Genomic DNA, 19,538 nt, shown 5'->3' with positions numbered 1-19,538 from the left:
TGACATTATGTCCTTGTCCCACATCGGGGAGCATGCAATGGCAGTTTGTCTCATTATTGGTATGTTGCTCACTTGGTCAAGGTGGTGTCCCCCAGGTTTCTCCACTAGACCGTTATCTGTTATGAATAGGCCATCTCTATGGCGATACTTTCAAACTTATAAATATTGTATCCTCATCAAACCTTTATCCAGCAGTTTTAAAAGCATCCATTGATGATTCTTGCCTGAATCAGTTATTACTATGATGGCTACAAGTGATTTTTCAAACTTCTGTATTTACTAATTGGCATTCTACTTTAAGAAGAGTTTTCCCTTCTACATTATTTATTTTTTCATTTATCTATTTAAAATCAGTATATACTCGTGAGTTCATTTTTTTTTTAAAGATTTATTTATTCAGGGGTGGGAGAGGGGCAGAAGGTGAGGGAGTCCCAAGTAGACTCCACACTGAGCACAGAACCTGACTTGGGGCTCGATCTCACAACCCCAAGATCACGACCTGAGCCAAAACCAAGAGTCAGATGCTTAATTGACTGCACCACCCAGGCACCCCAGATTCATGGATTCTTAATAAATTTTCAAGTGATTGTTAACAACTTATCTCTTACCCATCCCTTCTATACATCACTTCTGCATTTGTGGATGGGTCAACCTCATTGCATGCAGATTTCTTTTTTATGTGGACTTGAACATTTAACCTACAGCCCACTATTTACAAAGGCAGACAGGAAATAGAAAACTGAACTTTTTATGGGATTTTTGGTTGAACACATAGGTTATCAAAGTGTTTTTAAGTAGCTGGGGCAAAATGAGATACCCTGAGAAGACACAAGGGAACAGGCCCTTCTAAAGAAAAGAAAGGGGGGGGCGCCTGGGTGGCTCAGTTGGTTAAGCAACTGCCTTCGGCTCAGGTCATGATCCTGGAGTCCCGGGATCGAGTCCCGCATCGGGCTCCCTGCTCGGCAGGGAGTCTGCTTCTCCTTCTGACCCTCCTCCCTCTCGTGCTCTCTGTCTCTCATTCTCTCTCTCTCAAATAAATAAATAAAATCTTTAAAAAAAAAAAAAAAAAAAGAAAGGAAAGGGGTTTTGCAGGAAGACATGAGAAGGTAAAGAAGAGTGGCATGATCATACTTCATGACTGGACACAGAAAGGGGGGCGTGGCAGCACAAAGTGGGGTGGGGGAGGGGCAGGGCGATGGAATGAATAGGGGAGTAAGGTGGAAAGGTTAAGTTAAAGTAGCAACATGAGGGGCGCCTGGGTGGCTCAGTCGTTAAGCGTCTGCCTTCGGCTTAGGTCATGATCCCAGGGTCCTGGGATCGAGCCCCGCTTCGGGCTCCCTGCTCAGCAGGAAGCCTGCTTCTCCCTCTCACACTCCCCCTGCTTGTGTTCCCTCTCTCGCTGTGTCTCTGTCAAATAAATAAATCTTAAAAAAAGTAGCAACATGAGTTCTGTGAACTGAATTGGGGTAAGAAAACTGAGAAGCAAGGAATGACAGATTCACAAAAGCCCTATGAGATATTAATCGTTCCATTATTTATAGAAAACTCACAGAGAATTTACATTAGTTTTCCCAATGTCACAGAGCTCGTAAGTGGCAAAGCCAAGATTCAAATACGAATCTATCTGACTTCAAAGCCCCACCGCTAGAAGAGAAACATCTATAGTAGAAGAACAGAGGTGGAATTAGGGCTCACGATAAAAGGCCTGCTAGGTTCCTATATGCCAATCATAACACTTAATTAACCCTGGCCCATAGTAAGTCTCAAAAATTATCCCAACCATACACTTTAATCAGCAATAAGCTGAGGGCACTTAGATATTGCCAAAGTTTTCAAAACTTACATTACACTCCTGCATGACTCAGTGCCCCCCTCCCTCCACCCCTGCCTATATAAAAATCAGCTTTATTGAAATATCATTTTCACACATAAGATTTCACCCATTTTAAGTGTATGATTCAATGAGTTTTGACAAACGTAGAGTAATTTAACCACCAATCATAATTACAGAACTTTCTATCACTCCAGGAAGTTCCATGTGCAGCCCCTGTGGAGTTGATATTCTCCAGCCCCTGGTCTGCTTTTTGTTGATATACTTTTGACTTTTCTAGAATTTCATATAAATGAAATCATACAAGATAGTATGTAGTCTTTTCTGTCTGGCTTCTTTCACTTAAGATAATGCTTTTGAGATTCATCCATGTTGCATTAGCAATTTGTTCCTTTCTGTTGCTAAGTAGTGTTCCACTCTATGGATGTACCACATTCATCCATTCAAGGACATCTGGATTGTTTCCAACTTGGAGCGATCACAAAGCTCCTATAAACATTCACATGTAAATCTTTATGTGCATATGTTTCCATTCCTCTTACATTAATACCTAAGAGGAGAACTGCTAGGCTATATGATAAGTGTTTGCTGAATAATGTAAGAAACTGCCAAAACTATTTTCCAAAGTGTCTGTATCATTTTGCATTCCCGCAACAGATAAGAATTCCAGTTGTGAGGGCGCCTGGGTGGCTCAGTTGGTTAAGCGACTGCCTTCGGCTCAGGTCATGATCCTGGAGTCCCAGGATCGAGTCCCGCATCGGGCTCCCTGCTCGGCAGGGAGTCTGCTTCTCCCTGTGACCCTCCCCCCTCTCATGTGCTTGCTCTCTCTCATTCTCTCTCTCTCAAATAAATAAATAAATAAAATCTTTAAAAAAAAAAAAAAAAAGAATTCCAGTTGTTCCACTGGAACAAAAGTCAGTATTTTCAGCCTGTTTAATTTAGCCTTCCTAATGTGTATGTAGTATTATCTCAGTGTGTTTTTGATCTGCACTTACCTAATGTTTAATGATGTTGAACATCTTTTTATATACTTATTTGCCATTGTCTGTCTTCTTTGATGAAGTCTCTGTTCAAATCTTTTGCTTATTTTTAATGGGGTTTTTGTCTTTTGGGGTTGCACTATTGAAATATTAAAAATGCTCTCTCAGATATATGGGTTTAAGATTTTAGTAATTATTTATTTGAGAGAGAGAGAGAGAATGAGCAGGGGGCGGGGAGAGGGAGAGGGCAGGGGACAAGCAGACTTCCAGCTGAGCATGGAGCCTGACACAGGGCTCAATCCCAGAACTCTGAGATCATGACCTGAACCAAATCAGACACTTAACCGACTGAGCCACCCAGGTGCCCCATCAGATGTATGTTTTACCAATATTTTCTCCCAGTTCATGGCTTGTCTTTTGGCATTCTTTTAAAGGACAAAAGTTTTAAATGTTGATAAAGTCAAATTTATCAGTTTTTTAAGTGTTTTATGCATTTGGTATCCTAAGAAATCTGCCTAACACAGGGTTACAAAGATTTTCTCCTCTATTTTCTTGTAGGTGTTTTGTTGTTTTAACCCTTATATTTGGGTCTATGGCCCATTTGGAGTTAATTTTTGTGTATGGTGTGAAGTATCATGTTTTTCCATATGGATATCCATTTCTTCATCATTTGTTGAAAAAGCTATCCTTCCCTCCACTGAATTACCTTGTTAAAAATAAGTTGCTGGTCTATTCACAGACTCTCTTTCTGTTGAAGTGATCTACAGTGTCTATCTTTCCATCAATATCTCACTGTCTGATTACTATATCTTATGGTAAGTCTTGAAATCAGTTTACATCCTCCAACTTTGTTCTTTTTTTTTTTTTAAAGATTTTATTTATTTGAGAGAGAGAATGAGAGAGAGAGAGAGCATGAGAGGGGGGAGGGTCAGAGGGAGAAGCAGACTCCCTGCCGAGCAGGGAGCCCGTTGCAGGACTCGATCCTGGGACTCCAGGATCATGACCTGAGCTGAAGGCAGTCACTTAACCAACTGAGCCACCCAGGCGCCCCTCCAACTTTGTTCTTTTTCAAAATTGTTTTATCTATTCTAGGTCCTTTGTATTTCCATGTAAATTTTAGAAATCAGTTTACCAATTTCTAAAAATTTCTAACTGGGATTTTTTTATTGGAATTACACTGAATCTATACATCAGTTTAGGAAGAATTTACGTGTTAACACTATTGAGTTTCCCTATTTATGAAAATGGTTTATTTCACCATTTATTTGTTTTCATTAATCTCTTTTACTTTCCATAGTAAGAGTGTATAAATCTTGCACATATTCATTCATATTGCACAGATTCATTTAACCCTAAATATTTCACATTTTTATGCTAATTGTAGTGGTATGTTTTGATAATTTAGATTTTTTTACTGTTCATTGCTACTATATACAAATACAATTGATTTTTTTATATTGACTTTGTGTCCTGTGACCTTGCTAAATCTACTATTTCTAGTAGCTTTTTTGCTGGATTTCTTAGGATTTTTTATGCCATCAGCTAAAAAAGAGTTTTACTTCTTCCTTTCAAATCTGCTTGCCTTTTCTTTTTTTCTTTTCTTATTGCACTGGCCAACAATCCAGTGTGATGTCAAATAGAAGTAATGAGTACAGACATCCTTGATTTGTTTCCAGTATCAAGGGAAAATCATTCAATCTTTCTCATCAAGTATGATGCTAACTGCGGATTTTTAATAAACGCCCTTTATCAAGAAAATCAAGTTATACCTTCTGTTTCAAATTTGCTGGATTTTTATTACAAATGGATGTAGAATTTTTTCAAATGCTTTTTCTGCTTCTACTAAAATTATCATAAGGTTTTTAATTTAGTGAACTACATTGATTTTTTTAATGTTAGTTTTAAATGTAATTAGGTTTTTTTTTTTTTAAGATTTTATTTATTTGACAGAGAGAGACACAGCGAGAGGGGGAACACAAGCAGGGGAAGTGGGTGAGGGAGAAGCAGGCTTCCTGCAGAGCAGGGAGCCTGATGTGGGGCTCGATCCCAGGACCCTGGGATCATGACCTGAGCCAAAGGCAGACACTTAACGACTGAGCCACCCAGGCGCCCCTAAATGTAATTAGTTTTAAAGTTAAACTAATCTTACATTCCTGGGATAAACCCTATTAGTCATGAGATGCGTGCACGCGCACACACACGCACACACACACAGAGTTTACTAAATTTTTTTAAGGTTTTTGCATCTAAGTTCACGAGAAATATTGATCTGTTTTGTCTTTATTTTTTTGAATTTCTTTTTTTCTGCACCTTTGCAGTCTCTATGAACACAGTGTGTAGCACTAAGAATGAAAGGAAATCAAGTTGTGAAAATCACTGTTGCCTAAATAATGCTTCCAGCACACACAATTCCACCAAACACTGTGTTTCCCTGGCTTTGGCTATAATGGGAAGCAATTTCAATAGTCTTTCAGATATAAGTACAATGCTTTTTATACTTTCTTAAAAATCTTGTCTGCAGCTAAATACCCCACTAGCCAACAGGAATATATAAAACTGATTTCTGGCAGTGATGCTAGAATGTTTCCCCTCAGCCCTGTGCCTTTGCTCTGGTCAGGCCACAAGTTAAAGGTGAGAGAGGTACAGAAACATGACTTACTGTTCATGAAGTATTTTTATTCTTTTTTTTTTTTGAAAAATATAAGCTTATAACAATAAGCTTAAGCAGTAATATAAAAGATACATAAAGGAAAAAATACTGCCCCCATTCCTTGTAAATAAGAAAACCAAATATTAGCACTGTTGCATTGCTCTGCTGTAAACTAATGGAGGGCAAGAGCCCTGTCTCTCTTTCTCCATTGTTTCCGTCAGGAAAGACTGATACAAACAATTGCAAAGCATCTAGCATAGTGCCTGACACATTTTGGGCACTTAGAAAACATTTATGGGAGGAAGGAAAGTGTTGAATTCACACCTGCGTTACTATGACTCCTTGGCAAGTTTAATACCGACTGCTTTATCTGTGTAAACAAGGGGAAATGTCATTCTCCTTAAAGCCATTCACTGTCTCATGAGCTCATTCTGTTCCTTCCTCCTCCTGTGTCTTTGTTCCTTGAGGCCTTCCTTCTCTATAATCTGCCTCATCTATAAGAACTCCCTTCTACAGGGAGGCTGTCTTCAAACTCTTTCTGAGGATCCAACAGCATTTATAAACTCTGCCACACTACTTAGCATTTAATCCACAGTGGATTCTACCCCTTTGCTAGCACCCATCACTGTCCTGGGCATATAGCTCCTTAAAACTTCAGTTGCAACTGGAACAATGTTGCATGGCAAGGCTCTTCATGAAGCCTGAAGTATAGGGCTCAAGATTTGTTATGAAAATCCTTGGGTGTAAGGAACAACAAACTGGGAAAAACTAGAAAATGAATCTCAAAGCTATTAAATACCAGAATGGTTTTTGTTAGGTGAACACGTGTATTACCCCACCTGAGGCGGAAGTCAACAGACTTTCTTTGGTGTTTTCTATTTCTATGGATCCATATATGTACTTTACCAACTCAGACCTTTGGAGCTTCAGAGAAAAGGGAAAGAAACTGTTGTGTCCTTATAGTTAGTTTGAAAACAATATCTGAATAGCTCTCACCACGGTCTGCATCCATTTTAATGGAGAAACAGTTAATTCTAGGACTAAAGCAGAGAATAAACAAGATGAACCTGGAGCATCTTATAATATCCCAGAAAGTAAAGCACTCAAAAAACAAAACAATGAGGTTATGTCAAAGGGATACGGGAGCCAACTGAAAGAGCTCCCTATGGCCAAAGCTGGAAGGATCTGAGCAATGAAATAATGTAGTACTGGATTATAGCCCAAAGAATAAAAAAAAATTTTAAAAACCCATGAGTTCCTTCAGATATAATTAGGTGACTGAATAAATGAGGGGGAGGGGGAGACAAATTTCCCATGGAGAATTCCAAGTAATACTCTGCCCTACCCCTTAAGTGTGGACTACACTGAGTGACTTGCTTCCAAAGAGTACAGCATGAAGAGGGAGGAAAGTAACTTTACAGGGGAAAAACCTGGCAAAGGCTGCCTTAGCTGAGTAACTGAGATTAACATTATCAGTGGCACGGCATGTTGACAGTATGTACCCTTGATATATGTGAAGAGAGAATGACACTTCACTTCTGTGGTCTTCCTCCCAAAAACCATAACCACAGTCTGACTATGAGGAAAACAGATCCCAACTGAGGCACAGTCTACAAAATACCTGACCAGTCCTCAAAACTATCAAGGTCATTGAAAACAAAGAATGTCCAAGAAATTGTCACAGCCCCCAGGAGTCTAAGGAGACATGACAACTAAATGTAATAGGGTATCCTGGAGGAGATCCTGGGACAGAAAAAAAGGACATTAAGCAAAACTAGTGAAATCCGAATAAAGTACGGAGTTCAACTAATATCACTACCGTTTCATTCATTACCAGAGGTTTCCAGACGTTACCAAAACTGGATGTGGGGTATATGGAAACCTGTGTACTATCCTTTTACTTTTTATGTAAATCTAAAATTCTTCTAAAATGAAAGGTGTACTTAAATATTTCTAAAATACAGTCTGGGCACCAGGTGATTACATGCTTATCTCCACAACTGTGCTTTTAATTACAGGGCGCTGGTGACAGTTTCGTGGGGGCTTTGGCCTTCTACCTGGCTTACTACCCAAGTCTGTCCTTGGAAGAAATGCTCAAGAGATCCAATTTCATCGCGGCGGTCAGTGTCCGGGCTGCAGGAACACAGTCTTCTTATCCGTACAAAAAAGACCTGCCACTTGATCTGTTTTGATTGCTACTAACCCTAAAATAAATGTACCTGGAAATAAAATGTACTTGGGGGAGGGAGGTGGCCTCTCTTAGTTAGCCGCTTACTATAAAATACCCTCTTCTCTTTTTGCAAATATGTTCGTTTGTGAAGTCATCCTCAGCCTTTACTCTTTTATAATAATGATTTCTTCGCTTTTCACGTATTTGCAAGAGCCAACCAAAATTAAGGATTCCATGACCAGGACCTGTACAAACATTACCACGATGAGGAACCAGCAAACTCACTTGCCAACAGATCATGAATGCTGTATGTCCACCACAGGGCAGGGCTTGTGGACAACAATGTCTAGAGTCCGAGCAGAGAATGTTAAATAAGGGAAGGGTCACATGAATTGGACTGTTCAAGCAGCTCCTAAGAGAGACAGTTGGTACTCGGCATTGGTGTTGTCATAGCTTCTGTTTTGCGAGAGAAGCCAGAAGTTTGGATGTTTATTGAAATTTTTTCAATGTTTAAGTATCAGCAATTGATTTTTGAAAAATGTAAACACCACCTGTAGGCCACATTCAGCTCATGTGCTGAATAGACAAGTCATTTGTTAAGCCAGATTTTAAGTTGTTGTTTTGCTTTTTTTTAATGGCGATTCATTTATGTCACAGACCCTTTATAGCAGGCTTAGCTAGGACCAGGTGAAGGATTTTTCTTGTAACCCAAAACCACTATGCATAGTTTCAACCGAAAAATAGCCAAGATCTCACCTATTATTGCTTTGAACCAAAGCTTTAACAAAAGATGCCAGAAAATAGCTGATCGACTCTAATGCCACAAGCCCCCGAAACTCAACAACTGTCTACATCTAATTCCAATTTCAGAAAGCTACGCTTGCATGTCCTCCATAGACAGGCTGGGCCATGGAGAGGGAACACCTGTTACCTTGAAACACTGGTTTCATCCTTCTTGAGGCCATGGTAGGCACACCATCATTCTTCTACATAAATGCTTTAAATGGTGTAGGATATGAACCAGCAGATCTCAAAATAAAAGCTGATCCTTCTTACATTCAGTCAGAAATGTGATAAGGAGAAAATGGAGTATTTCTGAAAATCTGTAGGAAACAATAGCTTGAGTGAGAAAGTATATGGATCTGGGTAAGGCAGTCTTACCTTACCTGAACATTAGGGATTATTAGTGGAATTTCCACTGGTTGGCTGTGTGGTACCATGCCCCAAAGCCCTAGCCATGGCTCTATGGAAATACACTATAGCTCTTCTTTAAAAAAAAAAAAAAAAGAAAAAAGGAAATCTAGAAGATAAAGGGAGTCCAAAGCATTCCTAGAAACTCCTAGATACTGCTTCAGTATCTACTCAGTGACCGGAGTTTGAGAATATGGACCAATGGCATTTTTTCTAATTATATAAGCACAAAACAGAAGTTCTCATGGTTTTTTTTGTGTTACAAGGCTGGCCCCCTTATTCCTGTTCACCGTTACCCTCTCTGTTATTACCTGGGAGTTTTTTCAAGATCACTCTGGAGAGTGACTCTGCCTTTCCTATGAGGTACAAAGAGGAGCAGACTGGAAAGTCTTGCACAAGTTTCATTATGGAAACTTTCTTTTATACGAACAATGGTTATTCTTCAGTAATGTAGTTGTTTTTTATTTCAAAGAGTGGGGGAAAACATCACCAAGAGACAATAGCACAGGCTATTTTAATATTTTTTATTAAGGGCTATAAAAATATCCAGAAAGATAAATAAATGTGATGCAATGATATATGGCCTAATATGAAGAAGTTTCTTTCAGTACATTGTTTTTCTTCACAATGGCCTTCAAATCACAGGAGGCAGTGATTCCGTGCCATTTCCTCTTCTTTTATTACATGCTGCAGAATTTCTGAATCAGTATCCCACCCTCAGTATTCTCATTTATAAATCAAATTCATTTTCAATCCATTGTTTAGAGGGAACGTATTTTCTTCTGTTCCACAAAGAGGACTTTTGTTTTCACTGTAAGAGAAAAATGGGTTGTAGCAGAAAACTAAACCATCACCATTTTTAAATAAAAATACATATCAGACCACAAGCACTCTCCTTTCTCTCCTTTTCCTATTCCTCTGACATGGGAATGGAACAGATTGGCAAACTCAGTTCCTTGATCCCAGAGGCCAGAGAAACCTAGAGAAAATGGGAAGGTAATCAAGGGAAGGCTCACCAGCTGATCAATGGCATCTTTGGTACCCCACAAGGTTATTTCTCCCCCAATGTGAAATATCCAAATCAAAAAACAAAACTAGCAACCAAACATGGAAAACACTCAATGTCTTCACCCAGTTAATGAACATTCTTGCAGGAGATGAGCAAGACCAGACTGAGAGCTGGACTCCAGAGAAAAAAGCAACAAGAACTGAGCAGACCAAGGAAGAAAAGGCAGTCTGGCTAGAGGAGTAAATACACATCAAATCGTGTACTTTCCAGAGATGGCTTAATACCCAAATATGGATTTTCTAGTATGGTAATAGAATGAAAACTATAACCAAAATTTCATTATTGAAAATTACATAACAGTACAGCTCTCTGAAACAAAACCAAAAGTACTAATTGCCTGGGGCGCCTAGATGCCTCAGTCAGTTGAGCATTCAACCTTTGGGTTTCAGCTCAGGTCATGATCTCAGGGTCAGAGATCGAGCCCTGCTTCGGGCGCTGTGCTCAGCCCAGAGTCTGTTCAAGATTCTCTCTCCCTATCCCTTCCCCTCTACCACTCCCCCAACTAATGTGCGTCTGTGCGCATGCACGCACACCCACACGTACTCTCTCTAAATAAATAAAAATAAAATCTTTAAAAAAGTACTAATTGCCTGGATGAAAGATCAGAGACTGGATGCTGGGCAGTAAGGTTTTCATGGTTCCTATAATGCCTTATAGTACTCCCCAGTTAAAAAAACAGTAATAACAGGAAGATTAATTTGGCTCCATGTCATAGAAAAAATAGGGAGCCTGAAGTTGAAAAGACTGGGTTTAAACCCTGGCTCTACCATTTATATCTGCTGTGAGTCCTTGGGCACATTTCTCAAAATGCTCTGCCTTCGCTTCCCTCGGAGGGGGTAACTCCGTCTCCCTCACGGGTTGTTGCGGGATATACAGCTGAATGGAAATGACATCCTGCTGTCCATGATCATAAACAGAAATTAATTGTGTCAAAATATTTGCTGCCTAATTCATAGAAGAATGCATCTGTCAAGCTCTTTCCTTACATCTAACCTAAATCTATTCTGCTTCAATTAAAGTCTATATTGTCCTGTTTAGTCATCCAAGGAATCAAAACTGACAAGTTTTCATTTTCTTTATAAGCCTTCATACATTTGGCAAAGTTTAATAAGCTTACGCCTCAGCCTTTAATCCTTCCTCCTTGGAAATTAGCATCTAGTTCTTTATGAGGAAAAGGAGTCTGAAAAGTCAGAGGCTGGTTCTAGCCAGAGTATACTATGAATGCTCAGATAATTGGGAACTTTTCTGTGTCTTTACCTGATTTCCTTTAAAAGCAGACTAACAAAACATTACCCTTAAACTAATCATTTACTCACCGCAGTAACATCTGCTGGGAGGACTGCCAAGCTATTTGGTGCCTTGGGCATTGGGGCAGGCCCCACGGCGATTATCATGCTAGCCTGCGGGGCATTCAGTAGGTGGGCAGAAAGCCAGACAGTCCACTATCCCAGAACATTCTCTTCTTCAGAAAAGACAAAGTTGTGCTGTCAAGGCTTAGACCATTCCTTATCGGAAAAGTTCTAGCAGTCTGTTTGAAATTTATATATGAGTCTTCTCTCCCACTTTCAATTAGGATCAGAATTGTTCATGGTTGTTCTTTCCCAATCTCAAAACTTAAAATCAATCTGACAAATAATAAGTTCCTAACACGTCTATACTAAGGATGAAAATCCTGATACATTTTCACACTGAAAATATAAAAGGTCATTCAAGTAACATTAATGTTGTACAAGTTCCTAAAAATAAACTCTAAAGGAGCTAAATGCTAGAAAAACAATTACTTTAAAGTTCATCACTTTGAGTTTTCACCAGCTGATACAAATAAATCAGAGGGAGAAAAGTATCACACCAACTCCGTATCATATTGCTATGGTCTGAAAATTTGTACCCCCCTGCCCCAAATTCAGATGTTGAAATCCTAACCCCCCAAACACAATGGTATTAGAGGTGGGGCCTCTGGGAGGTGCTTTGGTCATGAGGGTGTGTTCATGAATGGGATTAATGCATTATAAAAGACCCCACAAGCTTGCTTGCCCTTCCACTATGTGAGGACACAAGAAGGCACAAGCTACGAGCCAGGAGGAGGGCCCTCCCCAGAAAGCAACCATGCTGGCACCTTGATCTTAGGACTTCCCAGGCCCCAGAACTCAGAAATAAATTTCTGTTGTTTACAAGCCACCTAGTCTGTGGTATTTTGTTATAGAAACCCAAAAGGACTAAGACACATACCCTATCATTCTAATAATTTTTCTACCATATGAGGTATCATCCTGAAATTCAGACTCCCAATCATCAGGTACAAACCTAGAATTCCTTTTATATTATGATAAAGAACAACCAGAAATTATAACACCATAAAAACAGCAGGGAATTTTATTCTTGTTAAAGAATGGAAACTATCCAATTTTATAACTGGGCTTCTCAGAGCCATTTTTATATGCCTCCTCACACTGGTACAGACCTTTTTTTTTTTTTTTGAAGGTGATATTATTTTTATTTTTCTTAGCCATTGATGAATGCAGCATAATGAATGGTTCAACAGTGGCTGTGAGACCTTCTGCACCAGCTCTGAAGGCAGCTATGAATGTAGCTGTTAGCCAGGATTTGCACTAATAGCCTGCCCAGAAGTCATGCACTGGTGGGTAGGTTTTAGCCTCCTGCGAAACCTCTCATTAATAGGTCCCTACATAGAGTGATTTAGGGCCTGGGCACTGGAGTCTGACAGTCTTGAGTTCAAATCTTTGTAACATATTTTAGCAGTGTGTCCCTGATTAAGATCCTTGGCATCAGATTCCTCATCTATAAAATAGAGATTGCCTGGAGAGTACAGGTGCTTGTGCTCATAACATCTGAAGATACAAGACTTGTGTAGGTAAGCAAACAAGAAAGAATTTCCCATTTTGTCTAATTATTCACAAACACTAGTTTGTCTCCTTTCTTTCAGGGCCACTTTTATTGCCTATACTGTCCTTTTGGTGTTTCCAGGGAGAAGGGAGATTCGGTTCCTATTATTCCATCTTGGCCAGAAATAAGAGTCTATGAGTCCTTATTCTTAGTTAATAAAAAAGCTGATTATGAGGTTAAGTATCTGTATTTCATTATATAATGGATTAATTTTGGGAAATAGGATTCCGGTACCAATTCAATTCTGATCACCAATTGGGTGTCTTACAATTCAACTCAATTGTGCTCTCTTTTTGTGCCCAGCACAGCCATGGCTTGTGGTCCCAAGAAGTATCTGAAGCATGTGACAGCTCCAAAGCACTGGATGCTGGATAAACTGACCAGCGTGTTTGCTCCTCGTCCATCTACTGGTCCCCATAAACTGAATGTCTCCCTCTCATCATTTTCCTAAGGAACAGACTTAAGCATACCCTAACAGGAGATGAAGTCAAGAAGATCTGTATGCAGTGTTTTAGTAAGACTGATGGCAAGGTCCGAACTGATATAATCTACCCAGTTGATTTTATGGATGTCATCAGCACTGACAAGACTGGGGAGAATTTCCGTCTGATGTAGGACACGAAGGGTCACACTGCTGTTCATCATAGTACACCTGAGGAGGCCAAGTAGAAGCTGTGCAAAATGAAGAAGATCTTTGTGGGGACAAAAGGAATCCCTCACCTGGTGACCTGTGATGCTCACACCATCTGCTATCCTGATCCCCTCATCAAGGTGAAGGACACCATTCAGACTGATTTGGAGACTAGAAAGATGACTAATGTCATCAAATTAGACACTGGTAATCTGTGTACGGTGACCGGAGGTGCTAACCTGGGAAGAAGTGGTGTGATCAGACAGAGAAAGACACCCTGGTTCTTCTGATGTAGTTCACATGAAAGATGCCAATACAAGAGCTTTGCCACTGGCTCTCCAACGTTTTTGTTACTGGCAAAGGCAACAAACCATCGTTTCTCTTCCCCGGGGAAAGGGTATCTGCCTCACCACTGCTTAGGAGACAGACAAGAGACTGGCAGCCAGAGCAGTGGGTAACATGGTCTGTAGGTGATGTGACTGATAGTCTTTATACTTAAAAATAACACAACACGATTGGGTGCCTGGGTGGCTCAGTCGTTAAGCGTCTGCCTTCGGCTCAGGTCATGATCCCAGGGTCCTGGGATCGAGTCCCACATCGGGCTCCCTGCTCGGCAGGAAGCCTGCTTCTCCCTCTCCCACTCCCCCTGCTTGTGTTCCTGCTCTCGCTGTCTCTCTCTCTGTCAAATAAATAAATAAAATCTTTAAAAAAAAAAAAAAATAACACAACACGATTAAAAAAAAAAGAAAAATCCTGATACCAGCTACCAGCGGTTAGTAACTGAGGAGCAGCCAGATGGAAGTGAGGCATAGGGCAGGTATGGGGAAGGGGCGCACAGCCTCTACGCCCTCTCCCAGCAGGTCACTCTCCCACAGTCACTACACGGTCACCAACCCAGAAGCTCCAGTACAGTTCTTATTAAGAAGCAATTATCAAGAGGCTATTCAGAATCAAGGGCACAAAAATGAAATGAATGGCCTGAAGTTTTAAAATAAATAATTTGTTTGCTAGTTTACTTTATATAAATCTGCTCATGAAATCCAAAAACAAAATTAGGCTTCTACCAATAGTAATCAGCTGCTGTCTTTTGTTTGTAAGCAGGCAATCTGGCCTTGGGAACACTTATCTCTTTTGGACAAATACTTCTATCTACTGAGACCATTTATTTATTTTTTTTAAGATTTTCATTTATTTATTTGACACAGAGAGAGAGCTAGCAAGAGAGACAGCACAAGCAGGGGGCGTGGCAGGCAGAGGGAGAAGCAGGCTCCCCGCTGAGCAGGGAGCCCGATGTGGGACTCAATCCCAGGACCCCGGGATCATGACCTGAGCCCAAGGCAGACGTTTAACTGACTGAGCCATCCAGGCGCCCCTCTACTGAGACCATTTAAAGTTACCATTTATTATGGCATTTTAGCAGAGGGTACAAAATGGAAATAATATATAGTTATATTATTTCTGCACTAATATATAGATAGCATACTTTAATTCAAATCTGGACCTAACCGCTTGCCACTGTTAGACAATCCCAGGAGAATATTCTCTCACCATCTAAAGACACTCTTTTCTTTCTGTTTCCTGAACAGTATCACCTGCTCTCTTTATATGGCTGGTTCTTTCCTACCTAAAGGATAGGATAAAGGTGGAATCTGCCTTTCCCCACCTTTATGCTGTATCTCAGCATCCTGCTTGTGTCTCTCAAAGCACTGAGCAGAACATCATTTTTTCTTTCTTTCTCTCCCTTCCAAACTGGACTGTAAATACCAAGAGTGCAGAGACTGAGGCTGACTGTGTCCTGGTGTATCCCAACACCTGGGACAGTAACTGGCACTATAGTAAATATTCAATACTCACTGGCTGACTGAATGCTACAGAGTCAAACGGACCACAAAACTGCCAAGACATGTAGAGCATCAGTCTGGAAAGGGCAACAGGCCTTGAAAGCACTTGAACTTATTGTGGAGTAATTTCTCTGAATCTTACCAATTGGATCATAATGCAAGAGAGTCAGTTTCTCCCGTAGTCGGCTTCTCTTAGTGTTGAAGGAGTAACCTGTCCCAGCTTGGCTCAGCATTTTCACCAGAATGGTTCTAAGATTTAAAAATAAGCTATTACAAGCTGAGGAAATAGACTAAAATCAGTCATGGGAGGATGGCACATTTTGAAAACTTTGTACAGTAGTATTAGTTGTGGGATATCACTTAGCCCTAAGAAGGTTCAGTTCTAAGACAGCCTACATTTTCCATAAACCACAGTTTCAATGGCTCTGATTCCCAAGGTCTGTTTGATTATAGAGTGCCTTGGTAATCAACTAACCAATCAACAAAATCAAACCACATGTGGGAACAGACTCAGACACCCACCACTTAGAAGGAGCAGAAGTCAGGAAGGGGGAAAATACAAAAGTACTGGCAACCCTAGCTGGCCAGTCAGGAAATCGTAAAGATGGCTCTATCAAAAGAGCCCTATCTTCCAGGATGTGCAACAGGAGCACAATCAGAAGAGACAAAATAAAAAGATTGGAACTTTTACACTGCTAACACGTAAAACCCTGCTCCCCTTCATATTTCGATTAACTTACAGTCATTCAAAACATAAAGTTCAGGGCGCCTGGGTGGCTCAGTTGGTTAAGCGACTGCCTTCGGCTCAGGTCATGATCCTGGAGTCCCAGGATCGAGTCCCGCATCGGGCTCCCTGCTCAGCAGGGAGTCTGCTCCTCCCTCTGACCCTCCCCCCTCTCATGTGCTCTCTCTCTCATTCTCTCTCTCTCAAATAAATAAAATCTTTAAAAAAAAACAAAACATAAAGTTCATGTTTTGCCTCACTAGACCCTTTAATACCTTATACTGTTATTTTTCATGTGCCTGGCTTCCCTATGTAGACCATGCTATTTATTTCTCATCTAATTCCAAAAAGAATTTGTAGCATCTACAAATACATTACACATCTTTGCCTCCCTTTCAATGTCCAGCACAGTGCCTCATACGTAAGAGGCACACAACATGTTAATTAAGAAAGACAACAGTCATTCATTCAAAAAGATTCAACAAATACATATTAAGTGCTTACTCTGTGGAATGCACTATGGGAAACGCAAAGCTCTGTAAGGCTGCCCCTCCCAGGAACCAACCCCTTCCTCTCCAGGAACCAACAGTTTAGTATGGAAGGTGAGTTGTGTAGACAAGGTCTATAAGGCAAGACATATTTGACAGATGTCACAAGAAGGATACAAAGAAAATAAGAGGCAGGGAGTACCTCTAAAGAAACCAAAGGCATAGGAGATTCCTACAGAACCTGGAGGTGGGGAATTCTAACATAAATAACTGGACTGTGGGAAAAGCAGTATGAATAAAAGCTATCTGAGAGAAAACACTAACTTACATGTTTTTCATTAACTTTAATCCAAAAAACGTAGTTTTATGATCTGTGATGTGTCTTGGGTTGTAAGCAACGGCTGCTTTAGAATGTTTCTTTTTTTTTTTTTCTAGAAAAGAATTTTCCTATTTTTAACACAGAAAATCCTACTTCAGTTATTGTCTACAAAATGTATTTTGAGATCAGTTTGGTATTTATAGTCTCTCTGGTACAGCACAGAATCGTTAATCTGCTATTTTTGAAATGCTTATTCCATGAATGCAAAGGATTACAAAACTCATTAAAACTGACTCTGTAGTTCAATCAAATCAAAGCTTGTTCAGCCAGACTCCTGTAGTGGGCTCCAGACAAATGGCCCTCAGTCCTCCCTCTGAGGAAACAGAAATATGATGGTAGTCCAAAGAGAGCATGGGAACCCTGATGGTTTGTTTAGGAACAAGACAGCAAGAGCTCCTTCAATTATTTGAACACTCACTTAAGTAGGTCAGTTGGGCAGGAGGGAAAATTTTTCTGAAAGAGTTCACAGAACCAAAACAATTCACCAAGTAAGTAATCCTCAAACCAACTTTCAGAAAATCGAGACCAAATGCTTAGTTTAACATAAGGATGTACTGGCAGGGGCTGGAAAAACAAACCAAACATAAACAAGTAAAGTTAAAAAAAAAAAGAGAAACCTTACTTACTTTGACTTGCTCTTGGCAACTTTCTCGCAGAGAGGAAGGTTGAAAGAGAAAAGAAAATAGCAACTTATTATCCTTCTTATGCAAAGTTCATATAAATGTCTGTAATAAATATGTAAGTGACAAAGTAGGCCATGGGTTGTCGCTCAAGTAACTACTCCCTAGCTTGTAGGGACCCCGCTAGGATTCTAGAAAGAAGACAAAGATCTAATAAGACCAACACAATTCTGGATGTAATGCTTTGTACAATTTCTTTTCAGTTGGACCGGTTACTTTTCAAATCTAAGATCTGCTCCACATGTTCCTCTTCTAAGGTGCAAAAATTGCACTGGAACAAGCCACTGGTCTGACAAGTTAACCTATGCACCGCAACCACCATCACATCAGGTGGAGGGGAAACTAACCTAGAAGTTGGCCTGGTGCAGGGAAGAGGGCGGCCTTGGGGAGCCAGACACTTCCTTCCCAGCCCAGCTGTATTGACTTAGGGTAAGTCACTGCCCTTCTCAAGCCACTTCCTCATCTTCAGGGTTCGAAACGAGTGAACCAAAAATTCTGAGGGTTTTTTTCCCAGTTAGGACGTGCAGGGATTGTGCTACCACATCCGTACGGAGGACGGGAGAAAGCGCCCCACTGCTGCTGACCAGCCTCGACTACCCGTCTCGGACCGCAACGGGACCGAGAACTAGCGCCGCAGAACCCCAAGCACCACTCGCCCCGCAAAGTCGTGCGCCGCGAGGCATGCCGGACGCTGTAGTCCAGAAGGCCGGGAGAGTCGCAGCGGCAGCTTCCCGGCCGGCGCGCGCCCCCGGCCCCGCACCGTCCCGACGCCTTCCTCCCGCCCTCGCCGCAGGCCCTGCCGCCGCCTCCAACCCCACTTACAGGTGACCGCGGACAGAAACATGGTGACAACACCCACGCAGTCTCCTAAACGGGACCAAAGTCGCTCAGCAAACAACTGCTTCCGGGGCACAGGCCTGTTCCGGAAGAGGACGTCGGGTAGCTGCCTGAAGCCACGCCCCCCGCATAAGCCTCCAGTCCCGACGCCACCTGTCTTGGGTTCTTCAGAGGCCAGGCGTTTTACTTTTGTGGTGCTGGAGGTTGGAGTCCCCTTCCCTGGCAGAGAGAGAGTTTAAAGCGCTCAGGTTCACGCCCCAAGCCCTGCCTCTTACTTCTGGGTCAGAGTTAGGTCTTTCCATACTTGTTTCACTAAATAATCGCCATCACCTGCATTAAAGCCACAGGAACTGTATGTGTTTCTCAGCTGCTCCAGGCTACTAGGCTCCCCCACAGTTCCTTAAAATGTTGCCTTCTTTTCCCTCTCCCGGTCCAACTTCATCTCCACCTGGTTAAGAGCTGCTTTCAGTACCTTTGGAGTTAGAACCCCCACCTGAATATCCCCCATTCCTTAATTGGATTTCTAGGAGAGCAGCACCTTGTGCAGCTTGTGTTAACTGCTATATCCGAGCAACTAGTGCCTGCAAGAGGGGCTGAATAACAGATGCGGGGCGCTCACATAACTAGCCTAATGTCACAAAACTAGTCAATGGCAGAGTCAGAATTCCAACCCAGGTCTTGTCTGACTGCCAAGACTCATGCCTTTCCCACTAGACACTGGGACCTACTACTGATGCCTCTTCAATTCTTCATGTCTCTCTGCAAGGAACCTGGGCTCTTTCAACACCAAGAACTTCATCTGTAACCTCATTTCCCAACTAATAATAGGACTTTCGAATTTTTTCCTAAGCTATGATTTTGTCTATATATTAAATCTTACAAACATGTGAAAATTCAATCTCATGGATTATCTTCACAAAAAGTAATAAAATTATTTAAAAGAAAATTTAACTCTTCAATACAATTCATTTTTTTAAATTAGGACTGTCCTTGCCCTTAGTGCCTTACAGTTTTTTAACCCTCTAATGATTTTTGGTCCTCTAATAACCTGACTCTTAACAATTGAGCATCCTCTAAGTGCCCAAATCCTTTACCTTGTGCAATTCATCTGCTGACAAAGAGTTTTAGGTGTTCAAGAAGGTCAGGTTTCTTATCTAAGAAAT

General features: G+C 41.0%; 2 protein-coding genes and 1 pseudogene across 6 annotated transcripts in view; 2 read left to right on the top strand and 1 right to left on the bottom strand.

The window, feature by feature from the left end:
• The window catches only part of RBKS (ribokinase), an 82,187-nt gene extending 74,422 nt beyond the window's left edge, over window positions 1-7,765 (top strand). For 4 of the 5 annotated variants that reach the window (XM_036090226.2, XM_036090223.2, XM_036090225.2 and 1 more), the window contains exon 8: window positions 7,480-7,765. In XM_036090226.2, the coding sequence (XP_035946119.1) occupies window positions 7,480-7,653 (174 nt within the window). In that variant the 3' untranslated portion in view covers window positions 7,654-7,765. Of the gene's footprint in view, window positions 1-3,550; window positions 3,627-7,479 lie in introns of all 5 variants that reach the window. The other variant, XR_013441628.1, reaches the window with a different exon arrangement.
• Window positions 7,766-9,329: 1,564 nt separating this feature from the next.
• On the bottom strand, window positions 9,330-18,593 carry MRPL33 (mitochondrial ribosomal protein L33). The gene is made up of 4 exons (XM_036090239.2): window positions 18,361-18,593; window positions 17,485-17,503; window positions 15,410-15,516; window positions 9,330-9,633 (listed from the first exon to the last, which is right to left on the bottom strand). The coding sequence occupies exons 1-4, from the start codon at window positions 18,380-18,382 to the stop codon at window positions 9,584-9,586; spliced, it is 198 nt and encodes a 65-aa protein (XP_035946132.1). The 5' UTR covers window positions 18,383-18,593; the 3' UTR covers window positions 9,330-9,583.
• On the top strand, window positions 13,023-13,941 carry LOC118534414 (small ribosomal subunit protein eS4, X isoform-like; annotated as a pseudogene).
• Window positions 18,594-19,538: the final 945 nt, after the last annotated feature.

This window comes from Halichoerus grypus, chromosome 10, assembly GCF_964656455.1.
Source record: "Halichoerus grypus chromosome 10, mHalGry1.hap1.1, whole genome shotgun sequence".
In the NCBI taxonomy this organism is placed as follows: domain Eukaryota; kingdom Metazoa; phylum Chordata; class Mammalia; order Carnivora; family Phocidae; genus Halichoerus; species Halichoerus grypus.
This window is presented reverse-complemented; position numbering and strand designations above follow the sequence as displayed.

What these genes read in the sequence shown, in the direction of transcription:
- MRPL33 (XM_036090239.2), bottom strand. Translation starts at nt 18,382, where the DNA reads ATGTTTCTGTCCGCGGTCACCT. An exon ending in CTTGCATTATGATCCAATTG is followed by an intron (nt 9,634 to 15,409) that starts GTAAGATTCAGA and finishes TTTCTCTTACAG; the next exon opens with TGAAAACAAAAGTCCTCTTT.